The sequence below is a fragment of the Oncorhynchus tshawytscha genome, linkage group LG06 (genome assembly GCF_018296145.1).
Source record: "Oncorhynchus tshawytscha isolate Ot180627B linkage group LG06, Otsh_v2.0, whole genome shotgun sequence".
Taxonomy (NCBI): domain Eukaryota; kingdom Metazoa; phylum Chordata; class Actinopteri; order Salmoniformes; family Salmonidae; genus Oncorhynchus; species Oncorhynchus tshawytscha.
Window position 1 is genome coordinate 15,286,688 of NC_056434.1, and position 15,288 is coordinate 15,301,975.

At 43.8% G+C, this 15,288-nt stretch overlaps 1 protein-coding gene and 1 non-coding gene across 2 annotated transcripts; both read left to right on the forward strand.

The window, feature by feature from the left end:
* The first annotated feature begins 11 nt into the window (after window positions 1-11).
* LOC112252097 (thimet oligopeptidase) lies at window positions 12-12,471 on the forward strand. Its single transcript, XM_024423043.2, has 14 exons — window positions 12-151; window positions 1,149-1,355; window positions 2,667-2,815; window positions 3,345-3,452; window positions 3,688-3,790; window positions 4,108-4,265; window positions 4,605-4,740; window positions 5,413-5,555; window positions 9,597-9,820; window positions 10,289-10,490; window positions 10,850-11,036; window positions 11,209-11,337; window positions 11,488-11,624; window positions 11,883-12,471. Exons 1-14 carry the CDS (start codon window positions 139-141, stop codon window positions 12,042-12,044), a joined length of 2,058 nt encoding a protein of 685 aa, XP_024278811.1. The 5' UTR covers window positions 12-138; the 3' UTR covers window positions 12,045-12,471.
* Window positions 3,835-3,960, forward strand: LOC112253595. Its single transcript, XR_002954035.1, has one exon. It is a non-coding gene; the product is annotated as a small nucleolar RNA SNORA16B/SNORA16A family (small nucleolar RNA).
* Window positions 12,472-15,288: the final 2,817 nt, after the last annotated feature.

Consider the following 15,288-nt stretch of genomic DNA (forward strand, 5'->3'; position numbering starts at 1 on the left):
GCGTGCCTCCAATTTTGACTTTGTGGCTGTGGTAACTAAGGGAAACATCAGTCGTCAAAACCCCTAATCGCTGAATTGGCATCGTCAACCACAGGCTGTAAAACTCACCGCGAACGTTGCTTCTCAGATTTCTGAAATATGGCACCGACAGGTGAGTCTGTACGAAATTCATTAATATTACATTGGGTATTTTGTAACAGGTCTTTGTCAAATGAATAAGATCAACGTTTTGCATATTCGATCGTCAGTCTGTGCTGGACTTGATAACGCTTTCTGGTTACTAAACGCTTTACGTTAGTTAGTTAACGTTAACCTTATTTAACAGAAAATGTATTGCATGCTATTAAAATGTTGTTTGTAGCAAGCAAGCACATCCCTGCAGGTTCATCGCATCTAGCTAAATAACCAGCTTAGCCACGCACTAACACGATTGATAGTTAGCTAGTTACAATACAGCATGCATCCGTCCCATTCAGTTAGCTACCTAGCCAACTAGATCAAAAGCCAGGCGTGATTACAAGTTGGCAAGAATCCCACTGGCGCGTTTTGATAATGAACCGGAACCTTCCAAATGTAACAATCTTTGTGAAGTACAAAGTAAGCTGTACTGACAATGCCCTCTTACATTCGCTAGCTAGATATATATTTCAGTAGGGAGGATGACAACCGCCTAATTTATTAATTAAACGATAGTTTGCTAGCGTTAGCTAATTGTGTTAGATAATCAGTGTTGAACCCCAAAGTATCACTGGATTAGCTACTACAATGCACATCCACATAGTTTCCATAGATTAAATAGTAGAAATGTCAACACTATTATTACTATCATGGGTTGTCATTTGCATACTGCCAATTGGTTGCTAGTGTTTTAAGGGCAGCACTAAACTGTTGCTAGCTCGTATTTTTATGGGGTGTAAAAACGGTCACAGTAGTGTTGATTGTACAGTATCAGCCACAGTATCTTCTGACCACGTGAGCAGTGCTGATGCTGAAACTAGGCATAGTTTATAGCAAATGCCATTGAATGCCGCCATAGTGGGGAAAAAAGCTATTTCCTTATAACCTGTACACTTCCTCACAGTTCAGCAGTTAGGCCTTTTCCAAGACAAACCATCCAACTCGTGACCATTCCTTATTTCACCCCACAGGAGAGGTGGCGTCTGGCAGTGGTGCGCGAGTGTGTGCTGACAACCGCCTGCGCTGGGACCTGACCCCCGAGCAAATCCATCAGCTCTCAGATGAGCTTATTGACAAGACCAAAAAGGTGTATGACTGTGTTGGCGCCCTGGACCTGGCCAGTGTTTCCTATGAGAACACCCTGAAATCCCTCGCTGATGTAGAGGTGGAGTACACAGGTGGGTGAGATTCATACTCCAAAAAGACACCTTTCTTTAACCCCTTTCCTCTATTGTGACAGTGAATTGAAATGACTGAATTAAGGTTACAGCAGTGCGGTGAAAATATGGTGTCAACCTCTCCAGTTATTTAAAGAGTCGTCTGCCATCAAGGAAATAATTAGATGGTCGTGTATGTGACTTGACAAGTGCTTCCCAACAGGTTTCCCCTATAATTTCCTCTATGTAGGAACCTATAGGTTTGGGGCGGCAGGTAGCCTAGTGGTTAGAGCGTTGGGCCAGTAACTGCTCCTGAACTAGGCAGTTAACCCACTGTTCCCCGGTAAGTCGTCATTGTAATTAAGAATTTGTTTTTAACTGACTTGCCTAGTTAAATAAAATAAATAGGTTGATACACAATTGGTGCATTTGTTCAGTAGAACCAATATACTTGTGTGAAGAGGGCAAAGAACAAGTCCATACACTTTGTTGGTAGCTGATGTGCAGGTTTCACAAAAACAAAACTAAAGATATATAATCAGTTCAGTCCAGCAGTTCATAGCAACCACACCTAGCGTCTACTCCACTGCCATTGTAAACGATGGGGAAATGTCTGAGTTGGCAGGAAAGAGGTATGCAATGTTATAGACAAATCAGCACTTTTTACATAAAGAATAGCTGACCAGCCTATGCTCACCACAATAGTGTTTTTGGCATTGTTTTGAAACCAGGGCACAGGCAGTGGACACTGGGATGTACATGTTGCATCATGCAGTTGTAGTCTTTTATAAACCCGGTGCAGCAAAATATCTCGTACAAAAGAGCATGTTTTTATTATCACTATCCCGCCTCTCATCATTTTAGGCCCTTTATTAACGGTTTCATCACAATGCACATTTCCCAAAACCTGAGCTTGTGTTTCAAGCTGAAAATTGTCACATTAGACTGGATTTATAAACTACAGGTGGGTGCTACACATTGGTAAAGGATGAGGTGAGTCCCCCTCTTTCAGTAACGAAAGCACTTTGAGCACTGAAAAAGCCCCAAATATAATCATCGTCATGATACAGTTGATTACTTTATTAGTGAGGAATGTTTTTTTCATGATCTTGTTTTGTAAGTTACTTTTTAAAAATTGCTTTTAAATGTTGCATGTTTTTATTGCATTGGAATTGTGAATTTGTATTATTGTGTGCAAGACTCCCTGTTTAAATAATAAAGAAGCCCTGGTCTCAGGGCGATTCCCTGTTTTAAATAACAATAAAAATCACTTGCAAAGAAAATGACACTCATAATACCTACTCACTCTTGCATTTTGACATGTTATTCCAGTTGAGCGCAATATGCTGGACTTCCCTCAGCACGTGTCCTCCTCCAAGGACGTACGCACGGCCAGCACCGACGCCGACAAGAAGCTGTCCGAGTTTGACGTGGAGATGAGCATGAGGGAGGACGTCTACCAGAGGATCGTGGCACTGGAGGTGAGGAGGAAGAGGTCAATAAAGGAGGTCCATCTCAATAGTCTGAAGTGGCTTCCTGTCCTCATCTCTTTATATTGACATTTAGTCATTTAGCAGACACTCTTATCCAGAGCGACTTACAGTTAGTGCATTCTTCTGAGACAACCACATATCAGTCGTAGTGAGTACATTTTTCCTCAATAAAGTAGTTATCTGTGAGGTACCATCTATTAAGGGGAAGAAAAACATTTGATTTATCCTTTATTTATTCTTCATCTGCAGTCTGACTGATGAAAACTGATCTGAAAACACACTCAGTAGATGTGCTTTCATCTGCCCACTTCATCAGATCAGTACAGCTGATAAATACTTTGTTGAGGGATCAGGACTAATAAAGAAGGGGAAAATGCCCTTTGGCCTGTTGCGATGTACCGATAGGATCTCAGTAGGTGAGGCCTGTATGTTTTCACATGTTATTGCCTCATCATGCTGTCTTTAGAATTATCCTATGGCTATGCAAAGCTGAGTTCTGCTTTTTGTCCTCTCACAGGGGAAGCTTGATGCTGACACGCTCACTGATGAATCCAAGAGGTACATGGAGAGGCTGATCAAGCTGGGCCAAAGGAATGGCCTCCACCTGACCAAAGAGATACAGGATGTAAGGGACTTTACTGAAAGGTTTTAAATTCCAAAGCTCATACTCTGATCAGGCCTGGGTTCAAATACTATTTGCCATCTTTCCAATACTGAGCGATTGCTTTAGCCTGCCTGTAGTGCTTCAGGCATGCACAGCTAGAGTATCTGAAATTATTTCTAATAGTTTTTGAACCCAGCTCTACCTCTGATCATTAGGGTCATTGTCAACCCATTGTCTTACTTCGGTCTCAAAACAGGAAGTCAAAAGGATTAAGAAGAAGCTTAGCAACCTGTGCATTGACTTCAACAAACACTTGAACGAGGACACCACCAGTCTGGTTTTCACCAGAGAGGAGCTGGGTGAGTTCACAGCATATAGATTTGGTCTGATTTTTGATCTTTGCTCAGACACTTATCAAAGCGGTCCCTGTTCTTTTGTAGAAGTCACGATCAAAAGAATGCCAAAAACATAACTTTCGCCGACGGTTGCAGTGCAGTTCGACAATAACTGATTCAGGGGAAAGATACCTGTAAATTGTACTCAGGAAAATGATCTCTGTTTCTAGTCCAGTTTTCAGGTTTCCAATTGAATTGCTTAAAAAATAAGCAACAAGTGCTGTATCATTGAAAGCAAATCCAGAAATATGACTTTTGACATGTATGACGATGCACTTTAGGCGGTCTCCCCGAGGACTTCCTGAGCTCGCTGGAGAAGGACGGGGACAAGCTGAAGATCACCCTCAAGTACCCTCACTACTTCCCCACCATGAAGAAGTGCTTCATCCCTGAGACCCGTAGGAAGCTGGAGGAGGCCTTCAACTCTCGCTGCAAAGAGGTGAGCCGTTGTCTGTTCTCTGTGAGACAGAGATACTATCTGGTATTGGAAGAGAATTGGGTACCCTACTGTAATATTATTTTTTTTAAACACGGCAATGGCCAGAGAAAGTATTCGAAGCAAGAAAATTGCTGAGCCCTCTCAAATAAAGTCAAACTGCTGCACGGAAATGTACCATTAATTTGATTTCAGCCAAAATGTATGATAGACAATAAAGGCTGGGGGTGGTGCGTTTCAGCTCCACATTTTTTATTTTCTCTGAGCACCAAGTATAACCTGAAAAATGGTCCCCTCGAATTCATTTCAGATTCCAACCTCTGTAATTTTCTCCTGGTGTAGGAAAACTCTGCCATCCTGAAAGAGCTGGTGCAGCTGAGGGCTCAGAAGAGCTCCCTGCTGGGCTTCACCACCCACACTGACTTTGTCCTGGAGATGAACATGGCCAAGTCTGGCAAGAAGGTGGCTGGCTTCCTAGGTGGGTCGAGATGAGAGGGGTTGAGAAAGGAGTTCAGTTCGTACAACTCATTGAAAGGTTGTTATGGTCCGCGATTCCATTTTCAACTGACCAGTGTACAATTTGGCTAGTTGTTTGTGGTTTACTATTGTTAGCTGCAGAGGCTGCTGTCAGTTCTATCAGAAACAAAGTATTGGGAAGGCGGGTAGCCTACCTGTTAAAGTGTTGCGCCACTAACCGAAAGGTCACAGATTTGAATATCTGTGCCGACAATGTGAAAAATATGTAATAATTAACCCTAAGTAGCTCCAGTGGCACTGTAATGCTCTGGCTGACCCTGTAAAACAACACATTTCACTGCACCTATCCTGTGTATGTGACAATAAAAAATGTAGAAGTATGTGTGCTGCAGCTGCTTCCCTATACTCCCCTGACCCCTGACCCCAGAGGCCGTAACCACCCTGTTCCATTTTAGTCCAAGTTTTGATGTCATATTGTATTTGTTGAGGGCACTGCTCACACTCAACTATGCATTAACAAACACAACTGCTACAACACAAAATGTTTCATTGCAAAAAACAATACACACACACACTAGTTACCACCACTTTGCTCCAACGTCTGTCTGTCTTTCAGAGGATACACATATCCTTTGTGTACCTTTGACAATAAGGTAATGTTTCTATTTTCCAGAGGAGCTGGCCCGTAAGCTGAAGCCCCTGGGGGAGGAGGAGCGCAAGGTCATCCTCGCGCTGAAGGAGAAGGAGTGCCAGAAGAGGAGCCTGCCTTTCAATGGCGAGCTGCAAGCCTGGGACACACGCTACTTCATGACCCAGGTAGGGCAGAGGAGGGAAAAAAGACAAATGTCTACAACTCTGTTATGCTCAGTGACCCAACAGCGATTTATTTAACACATTAATACATCGGTGTGGGATGATATCAGAGTTGCAGGATGCAAAGATTATTGTTCTGTTGTATTTTCCCCCCAATCCCCCGTGTAAATATTGGACTATAAATTGTGCCTTCCTGTATTATACTCATGCTAAAATGTTTATTATATTCTACTGAGCCATTTACTTCATGTTCCTATTCTTATTTTTTATTATTTATTATTGTTGCATTGTCGAGAAGGAACCATGTGTATCCCCTACATATGACTAATAAAACTTGAAACTATTAAACAGTTGCTACACCATATATACACACACAGTACCAGTCAAAGGTTTGGATATACCTACTCATTCAAGGTTTTTTCTTTATTTTTTACTTTTTACAGTTCTCTACATTGTAGAATAATAGTAAAGACATCAAAACGATTGAATAAAACATTTGGAATCATGTAATAACCCAACAAGTGTTAAACAAATCAAAATACAGTCGTGGCCAAAAGTTTTGAGAATGACACAAATATTAATTTCCACAAAGTTTGCTGCTTCACTGTCTTTAGATATTTTTGTTAGATGTTACTATGGAATACTGAAGTATAATTACAAGCATTTCATAAGTGTCAAAGGCTTTTATTGACAATTACATGAAGTTGGTGCAAAGAGTCAATATTTGCAGTGTTGACACTTCTTTTTCAAGACCTCTGCAATCTGCCCTGGCATGCTGTCAATTAACTTCTGGGCCACATCCTGACTGATGGCAGCCCATTCTTGCATAATCAATGCTTGGAGTTTGTCAGAATTTGTGGGGTTTTGTTTGTCCACCCGCCTTTTGAGGATTGACCACAAGTTCTCAATGGGATTAAGGTCTGGGGAGTTTCCTGGCCATGGACCCAAAATATCGCTGTTTGGTTCCCCGAGCCACTTAGTTATCACTTTTGCCTTATGGCAAGGTGCTCCATCATGCTGGAAAAGGCATTGTTTGTCTCCAAACTGTTCCTGGATGGTTGGGAGAAGTTTCTCTCTGAGAATGTGTTGGTACCATTCTTTATTCATGGTCGTGTTCTTAGGCAAAATTGTGAGTGAGCCCACTCCCTTGGCTGAGAAGCAACTCCACACATGAATTGTCTCAGGATGCTTTACTGTTGGCATGACACAGAACTGATGGTAGCGCTCACCTTGTCTTCCCCGGACAAGCTTTTTTCTGGATGCCCCAAACATTCGGAAAGGGGATTCATCAGAGAAAATGGCTTTACCCCAATCCTCAGCAGTCCAATCCCTGTACCTTTTGCAGAATATCAGTCTGTCCCTGATTGTTTTCGTGGAGAGAAGTGGCTTCTTTGCTGTCCTCCTTGACACCAGGCCACCCTCCAAAAGTCTTCGCCTCACTGTGCGGTGCAGATGCACTCACACCTGCCTACTGCCATTCCTGAGCAAGCTCTGTACTGGTGGTGCCCCGATCCTGCAGCTGAATCAACTTTAGGAGACGGTCCTGGCACTTGCTGGACTTTCATGGGCTCCCTGAAGCCTTCTTCAGAACAATTGAACCGCTCTCCTTGAAGTTCTTGATGATCCGATAAATGGTTGATTTAGGTACAATCTTACTGGCAGCATTATCCTTGCCTGTGAAGCCCTTTTTGTGCAAAGCAATGATGACGGCACATGTTTCCTTGCAGGTAACCATGGTTGACAGAGGAAGAACAATGATTCCAAGCACCACCCTCATTTTGAAGCTTCCAGTCTGTTATTCAAACTCAATCAGCATGACAGAGTGATCTCCAGCCTTGTCCTCATCAACACTCACACCCGTGTTAACGAGATAATCACTGACATGATGTCAGCTGGTCCTTTTGTGGCAGGGCTAAAATGCAGTGGACATGTTTTTTGGGCATTCAGTTAATTTGCATGGCAAAGAGGGACTTTGCAATTAATTGCAATTCATCTGATCACTCTTCATAACATTCTGGAGTATATGCAAATTGCCATCATACAAACTAAGGCAGCAGACTTTGTGAAAATTAATATTTGTGTCATTCTCAACTTTTGGCCACGACTGTACATTTTACATTCTGCAGAGTAGCCACCCTTTGCCTTGATTTCAGATTTGCACACTCTTTGCATTCTCTCAACCAGCTTCATGAGGAATGCTTTTCCAACAGTCTTGGAGTTCCCACATATGCTGAGCACTTGTTGGCTGCACTTCCTTCACTTTGCAGTCCAGCTCATCCCAAACCATCTAAATATATATATGTGCATATACAGTGGGGAGAACAGTATTTGATACACTGCCGATTTTGCAGGTTTTCCTACTTACAAAGCATGTAGAGGTCTGTAATTTTTTATCATAGGTACACTTCAACTGTGAGAGACAGAATCTAAAACAAAAATCCTGAAAATCACATTGTATGATTTTTAAGTAATTAATTTGCATTTTATTGCTGACATAAGTATTTGATCACCTACCAACCAGTAAGAATTCCGGCTCTCACAGACCTATTAGTTTTTCTTTAAGAAGCCCCCCTGTTCTCCACTCGTTACCTGTATAAAAGACACCTGTCCACACACAATCAAACAGACTCCAACCTCTCCACAATGGCCAAGACCAGGGGGCTGTGTAAGGACATCAGGGATACAATTGTAGACCTGCACAAGGCTGGGGTGGGCTTCAGGACAATAGGCAAGCAGCTTGGTGAGAAGGCAACAACTGTTGGCGCAATTATTAGAAAGTGGAAGAAGTTCAAGATGGCGGTCAATCAGCCTCGGTCTGGGGCTCCATGCAAGATCTCACCTCGTGGGGCATCAATGATCATGAGGAAGGTGAGGGATCAGCCCAGAACTACACGGCAGGACCTGGTCAATGACCTGAAGAGAGCTGGGACCACAGTCTCAAAGAAAACCATTGGTAAAACACTACGCCGTCATGGATTAAAATCCTACAGCACACGCAAGGTCCCCCTGCTCAAGCCAGCGCATGTCCAGGCCCGTCTGAAGTTTGCCAATGACCATCTGGATGATCCAGAGGAGGAATGGGAGAAGGTCATGTGGTCTGATGAGACAAAAATAGAGCTTTTTGTTCTAAACTACACTCGCCGTGTTTGGAGGAAGAAAGATGAGTACAACCCCAAGAACACCATCCCAACTGTGAAGCATGGAGGTGGAAACATCATTCTTTGGGGATGCTTTTCTGCAAAGGGGACAGGACGACTGCACCGTATTGAGGGGAGGATGGATGGGGCCATTTATTGCGAGATCTTGGCCAACAACCTCCTTCCCTCAGTAAGAGCATTAATGATGGGTCGTGGCTGGGTCTTCCAGCATGACAACGACCCAAAACACACAGCCAGGGCAACTAAGGAGTGGCTCCGTAAGAAGCATCTCAAGATCCTGGAGTGGCATAGCCAGTCTCCAGACCTGATCCCAATAGAAAATCTTTGGAGGGAGCTGAAAATCCGTATTGCCCAGCGACAGCCCCGAAGCCTGAAGGATCTGGAGAAGGTCTGTATGGAGGAGTGGGCCAAAATCCCTGCTGCAGTGTGTGCAAATCTGTTCAAGAACTACAGGAAACGTATGATCTCTGTAATTGCAAGCAAAGGTTTCTGTACCAAATATTAATTTCTGCTTTTCTGTTGTATCAAATACTTATGTCATGCAATAAAATGCAAATTAATTACTTAAAAATCATGCAATGTGATTTTCTGGATTTTTGTTTTAGATTCCGTCTCTCACAGTTGAAGTGTACCTATGATAAAAATGACAGACCTCTACATGCTTTGTAAGTAGGAAACACTGCCGATTTTGCAGGTTATCAAATACTTGTGTGTGTATATTTATGTTTAAAAAAAATACTGTGATAATAAAAACATTGTTGTATTTTTTTACTGCGGCGGTAGAGCTGACCCTTTTGGCTATGTGGTTTATATTTGCCCCTGGGGGTATAAATAAAGTGTTGAAGTGTTTAATTAAATCTATTTCCTCTGCTCTGCCCCCCTTTAGGTGGAGGAGACCCAGTACGCGGTGGACCAGAACCAGCTGAAAGAGTACTTCCCGATGGAGGTGGTGACCCGGGGCCTGTTGGACATCTACCAGGAGCTGCTCAACCTCACCTTTGATCTGGTGGAGTGCGCCCCAGTTTGGCACGACGATGTCACCCTCTACTGCGTCAAGGACCGCACCTCGGGCACGGTGGTGGGCCAGTTCTACCTGGACCTCTTCCCAAGGTGAGTCTGAGGAAAGATGGCCGCCTTTTGATTTATTATTTTATTTTATTTAGCCTTTACTTTAACAGGGAATCATGCTGAGACCAAGGTCTCTTTAACATGTGCCCCCTGTATACACATCAAACACTATACACATCAAACACTATACACATCAATATACACATCAATATGCACATCAATATTCACATCAATACATGAAAAGCAAAGCAATGTGTTTTGTACAGTTGTTTTGATATATCGATCTTTTATAAGGATTTTGTCATTTGTTTTGGAGGGAAGAAATCTGTATTTCATTGCTCTGCAGAGTTACGGTTTCTTTTTGTAAATTAAGTTAAACTGTAATTAAATTAGAGAAGGAGCACACCTTTTGCTCATCAACATAATGAGGGAGACAATAAAAAAAAAATGAAGATTTAGCCAGTCATGTTTAACAGTCATGGTGATTGTGTTTAATCCCCCCTCCCCCAGAGAGGGGAAGTACGGTCACGCTGCCTGCTTCGGCCTGCAGCCCGGCTGTCTGCTGTCGGACGGGACCCGCCAAATGGCGGTGGCAGCCATGGTGGCCAACTTCAGCAAGCCCACGGCCGATGCCCCCTCCCTGCTGCAGCATGACGAGGTGGAGACCTACTTCCACGAGTTTGGCCATGTCATGCACCAGCTCTGCGCTCAGGTGTGTGTGTGCTTGTGTGTGTCATTACTAGTATACAGCATTGTTCTGTTCCTGTGCACTGAAATTAATGTTTGTCTGAATAAAGGCATTTTAGTGTGATGGTTAATATATTTCCCACTCTGGCTGTTCATTTCCTGTCAAATCCACCTGAAAGACTTTGTAACAAGGACTTATTACAAGTCACTTTAATGCCTGAGAGGGCATTGTCCTCCTCTGATCATTCAATCTAAAATATATATTTCATATTGTACATGCATGATGTTTTTTATTCAGACTGATATGAACTACTAAAACCTACTACACCTCAGGATTAGTTTATTAACAGATACCCGTCTCGCTTCTGTCTCTGCTGCTACCAGGCGGACTTTGCCATGTTCAGCGGGACTCACGTGGAGCGGGACTTTGTGGAGGCGCCCTCCCAGATGCTGGAGAACTGGGTGTGGGAGAAAGAGCCCCTGCAGCGCATGTCCAAACACTACAAGACGGGCGCCCCTATCCCCGATGACCTGCTGGATAAACTCATGAAGTCCCGGCTGGCCAACACGGGTGGGTCACCACGAAAAAATGTCCTGGTTCCTTAATAGAACACCCCTTAACACGTTGTACACCAGTGCTGGAGGTTGGGTTATTGGCTGTGGTCATCAACCAGACTCCTGATGAACTACCTGGTTTACAGGTATCATCAGTGTGTTGTGTTAACTCTCTCCCTCCCATGCAGGTCTGTTTAACCTGCGTCAGATTGTCCTGGCCAAGGTGGACCAGGCACTCCACACCAAGAATGGCCTGGACCCAGCTGAGGAGTATGCCCGGCTGTGCCAGGAGATCCTGGGTGTGCCCGCATCCTCAGGTCAGAGACAACCTCAACTAATGAGCCAGACCACCATCACAGCTGTAGTTTGGTAGCCTGGTCCCAGATATGTTTGTGCCATCTTGCCAACTCCTATGGTCATTGTCACAGCTTTTAAACAATTCATTCTCTTTGCCATTGTGCCCATAGGAACCAACATGCCTGCCACGTTTGGCCACCTGGCAGGTGGTTATGACGCCCAGTACTACGGTTACCTCTGGAGCGAGGTCTACTCCATGGATATGTTCTACGCCCGCTTCAAGCAGGAGGGCATCATGAACCCAAAGGTTGGAACAGCTGAGCTAGTTATTTACAATGCTGTTTTTACACTTGACCATCTTCAGCTATTATCTAGTAATTTATATCAGCGGTCATTGGTTATTGATGCTAGTGAGCAGTGACTGCCTGCATCCCTCCAGGACTGGAGTCATGTCATCTGACTTTGGTTTTTGAGCTCCAAAGATTTCACCATCACAGAAATGTAATTGTTTTTTGACTAAAATGGCCTCCTGTTTAATGCCGAGATCTTTTTACATCTCTCCCAGGTGGGGCTTGACTACAGAAACTTTATCCTGAAGCCCGGAGGCTCGGAGGATGCTGAACTGATGCTGAAGAACTTCCTAGGGCGGGAGCCAAAGCAAGAAGCTTTCCTTCTGAGCAAAGGACTAACGGTTGAGCTGGAGGCGGACACTCCATGTGCCTGTTGACCAATCACAGCCAGCTCAGTGTAAACATCCCCAACCAATCATACACTTAAGACACAGGCACAAGGGACCTACATTTTCAACTACAAAAAACCCAGACGAAGACAAGAATTGATAAAGAGAAGAATTTCCCATTTCTGCTGCTCTACAGCAGTGTTCCCCAACCCTGGTCCTCCAGTACCCCAACAGTACACAGTTTTATTAAGCACACCTCGTTCAACTTGTCAACTCATCATCAAGCCCTCAATGAGTTGAATCAGATGTGCTTGTCCAGGGTTACATTAAAAATGTGTACTGACCAGGGTTGGGAAAGATTGCTCTGCATGCAATATCAGCCAGTTTCCCCCCTTTTGTGCTGTGTTTGGAGGTATATTTTAAACTGCAATTGTATTCAAGTAAGAAAGAGCAAAATACACTAACAAAGAATTGACTTGACCCTTTTGTCGGCATTTGTTGACTTCTGTCAGTTTTCTCAGAAGAAGTAGCTCTGCAGAGCTGCAATATGTACTGTACCTTGAGCATGGGACCTCAAACTCATTCTGGTCAGTATCTCTGACAGATTCAGTATCCTGTCTGGTAAAAGGAGGCTCTAGACTTTCACTTGAAGTACACTTGCTACCATAAAGCTGTTACAACACACTGTCCTAAGAACACAACTGTTACACTTGCTACCATAAAGCTGCTACAACACACTGTCCTAAGAACACAACTGTTACAATCGCTACCATAAAGCTGTTACAACACACTGTCCTAAGAACACAACTGTTACAATCGCTACCATAAAGCTGCTACAACACACTGTCCTAAGAACACAACTGTTACAATCGCTACCATAAAGCTGCTACAACACACTGTCCTAAGAACACAACTGTTACAATCGCTACCATAAAGCTGCTACAACACACTGTCCTAAGAACACAACTGTTACACTCGCTACCATAAAGCTGTTGCAACACACTGTCCTAAGAACACAACTGTTACAATCGCTACCATAAAGCTGTTGCAACACACTGTCCTAAGAACACAACTGTTACAATTGCTACCATAAAGCTGCTACAACACACTGTCCTAAGAACACAACTGTTACTGTATAATTATAATCTTAACATATCTCTGAGGATTGATCACTGTCGAGCCACGTTAGAGAAACCATTGAGTGTCCACTACATGACCAAAAGTATGTGGACACCTGCTCGTCGGACATCCAATTTGAAATCATGGGCATTAATATGGAGTTGGTCCCCCTTTGCTGCTATAACAGCCTCCACTCTTCTGGGAAGGCTTTACACTAGATGTTGGAACATTGCTGTGGGGACTTGCTTCCATTTAGCCACGAGCATTAGTGAGGTTGGGCACTGATGTTGGGTCATTAGGCCTGGCTCGTAGTCGGCTTTCCAATTCCTCCCAAAGGTGTTCGATGGAGTTGAGGTCAGCGCTCTGTACAGGCCAGTCAAGTTCTTCCACACCGATCTCGACAAACCATTTCTGTATGGACCTCGCTTTATACACGAGCATTGTCATGCTGAAACAGGAAAGAGCCTTCCCCAAACTGTTGCCACAATGTTGTAAGCACAGAATCGTCTAGAATGTTATTGTATGCTGTAGCTTTAAGATTTCCCTTCACATGAACTAAGGGGACTAGCCCGAACCATTATTCCTCCACCAAACGTTACAGTTGGCACTATGCATTGTGGGTAGCGTTCTCCTGGCTTCCTCCAAACCCAGATTTGTCCATCAGACTGCCAGATGGTGAAGCGTGATTCATCACTCCAGAGAACGCATTTCCAATGGCGGCGAGCTTAACACCACGCCGATGCTTGGCATTGCGCATGGTGATCTTAGGCTTGTGTGTGGCTGCTCTGCCATTTAAACCCATTTCATGAAGCTCCCAACGAACCGTTATTGGGCTGGTGTTGCTTCCATAGGCAGTTTTGAACTCGGTAGGGAGTATTGTAACCAAGGAAAGACTATTTTTTTACGTGCTTCAGCACTCGACTCTCCCATTCTGTGGACTTGTATGGCTTACCACTTTGTGGCTGAGCCGTTGTTGCTTCTATGCGTTTCCACTTCACAATAACAGCACTTAGAGCAACTCTAGCATGGCAGAAGGTTGACAAACTGACTTGTTGGAAGGGTGGCATCCTATGATGGTGCCATGTTGAAAGTAACTGAGCTCTTCAGTTTGGGCCATTCTACTGTCAATCAAATCCATTTTTTTTGTCACATGTGCTGAATACAAGCGTACAATGAAATGCTTACTTACGAGCCCCTAACCAACAATGCAGTTGAAAAAAATGTGGATAAGAATAAGAGTTAAAAGTAACAAGTAATTAAAAAGCAGCAGTAAAATAACAATAGCGAGACTATATACAGAGGGGTACCATACAGAGTCAATGTGCGGGGGCACCGGTTAGTTGAGGTAGTATGTACATGTAGGTAGAGTTATTAAAGTGAATATGCATAGATGACAACAGAGAGTAGCAGTGGTGTAAAGAGGGGGCACTGTAAGTAGTCTGGGTAGCCATTTGACTAGATGTTCAAGAGTCTTATGGCTTGGGGGTAGAAGCTGTTTAGAAGCTTCTTTGACCTAGACTTGGCGCCCTGGTACCGCTTGCCGTGTGGTAGCAGAGAGAACAGTCTATGACTAGGGTGGCTGGAGTCTTTGACAATTTTTAGGGCCTTCCTTTGACACCACCTGGTGTCGAGGTCCTGGATGGCAGGAAGCTTGGCTCCAGTGATGTACTGGGCTTTTCACACTACCCTCTGTAGTGCCTTGCGGTCGGAGGCCGAGCAGTTGCCATACCAGGCAGTGATGCAACGAGTCAGGATGCTCTCGATGTTGCAGCTGTAGAACCTTTTGAGGATCTGAGGACCCATGCCAAATCTTTTCAGTCTCCTGAGGGGGAATAGGTTTTGTTGTGCCCTCTTTACGACTGCCAACGTTCACCTGCGGAGATTGCATGGTTGTTTGCTCGATTTTACACACCTGTCAGCAATGAGTGCGGCTGAAATGGCCCGAATCCACTAATTTGAAGGGGTGTCCACATACTTTTGTGTAGTGTATTTCATTTAGAGACACTATGGCAGTCCTCGTGGTTGTATAGCAGTAGTACATCCCAAGTGAATTATAACCTCATGTTAAAGAGGTTGCAGTCACATATAAAGTTGAATTTGGAAGTTTACATACACCTTAGCCAAATACATTTAAACTCAGTTTTTAACCATTCCTGACATTTAATCCTAGTAA

Bases quoted from the DNA above. Each gene is read 5' to 3' on its own strand.
- LOC112252097 (XM_024423043.2), top strand. The intron at 4,741-5,412 runs GTGGGTCGAGAT...TCTATTTTCCAG, and splicing joins GAAGGTGGCTGGCTTCCTAG to AGGAGCTGGCCCGTAAGCTG. The intron at 11,625-11,882 runs GTTGGAACAGCT...CATCTCTCCCAG, and splicing joins AGGGCATCATGAACCCAAAG to GTGGGGCTTGACTACAGAAA.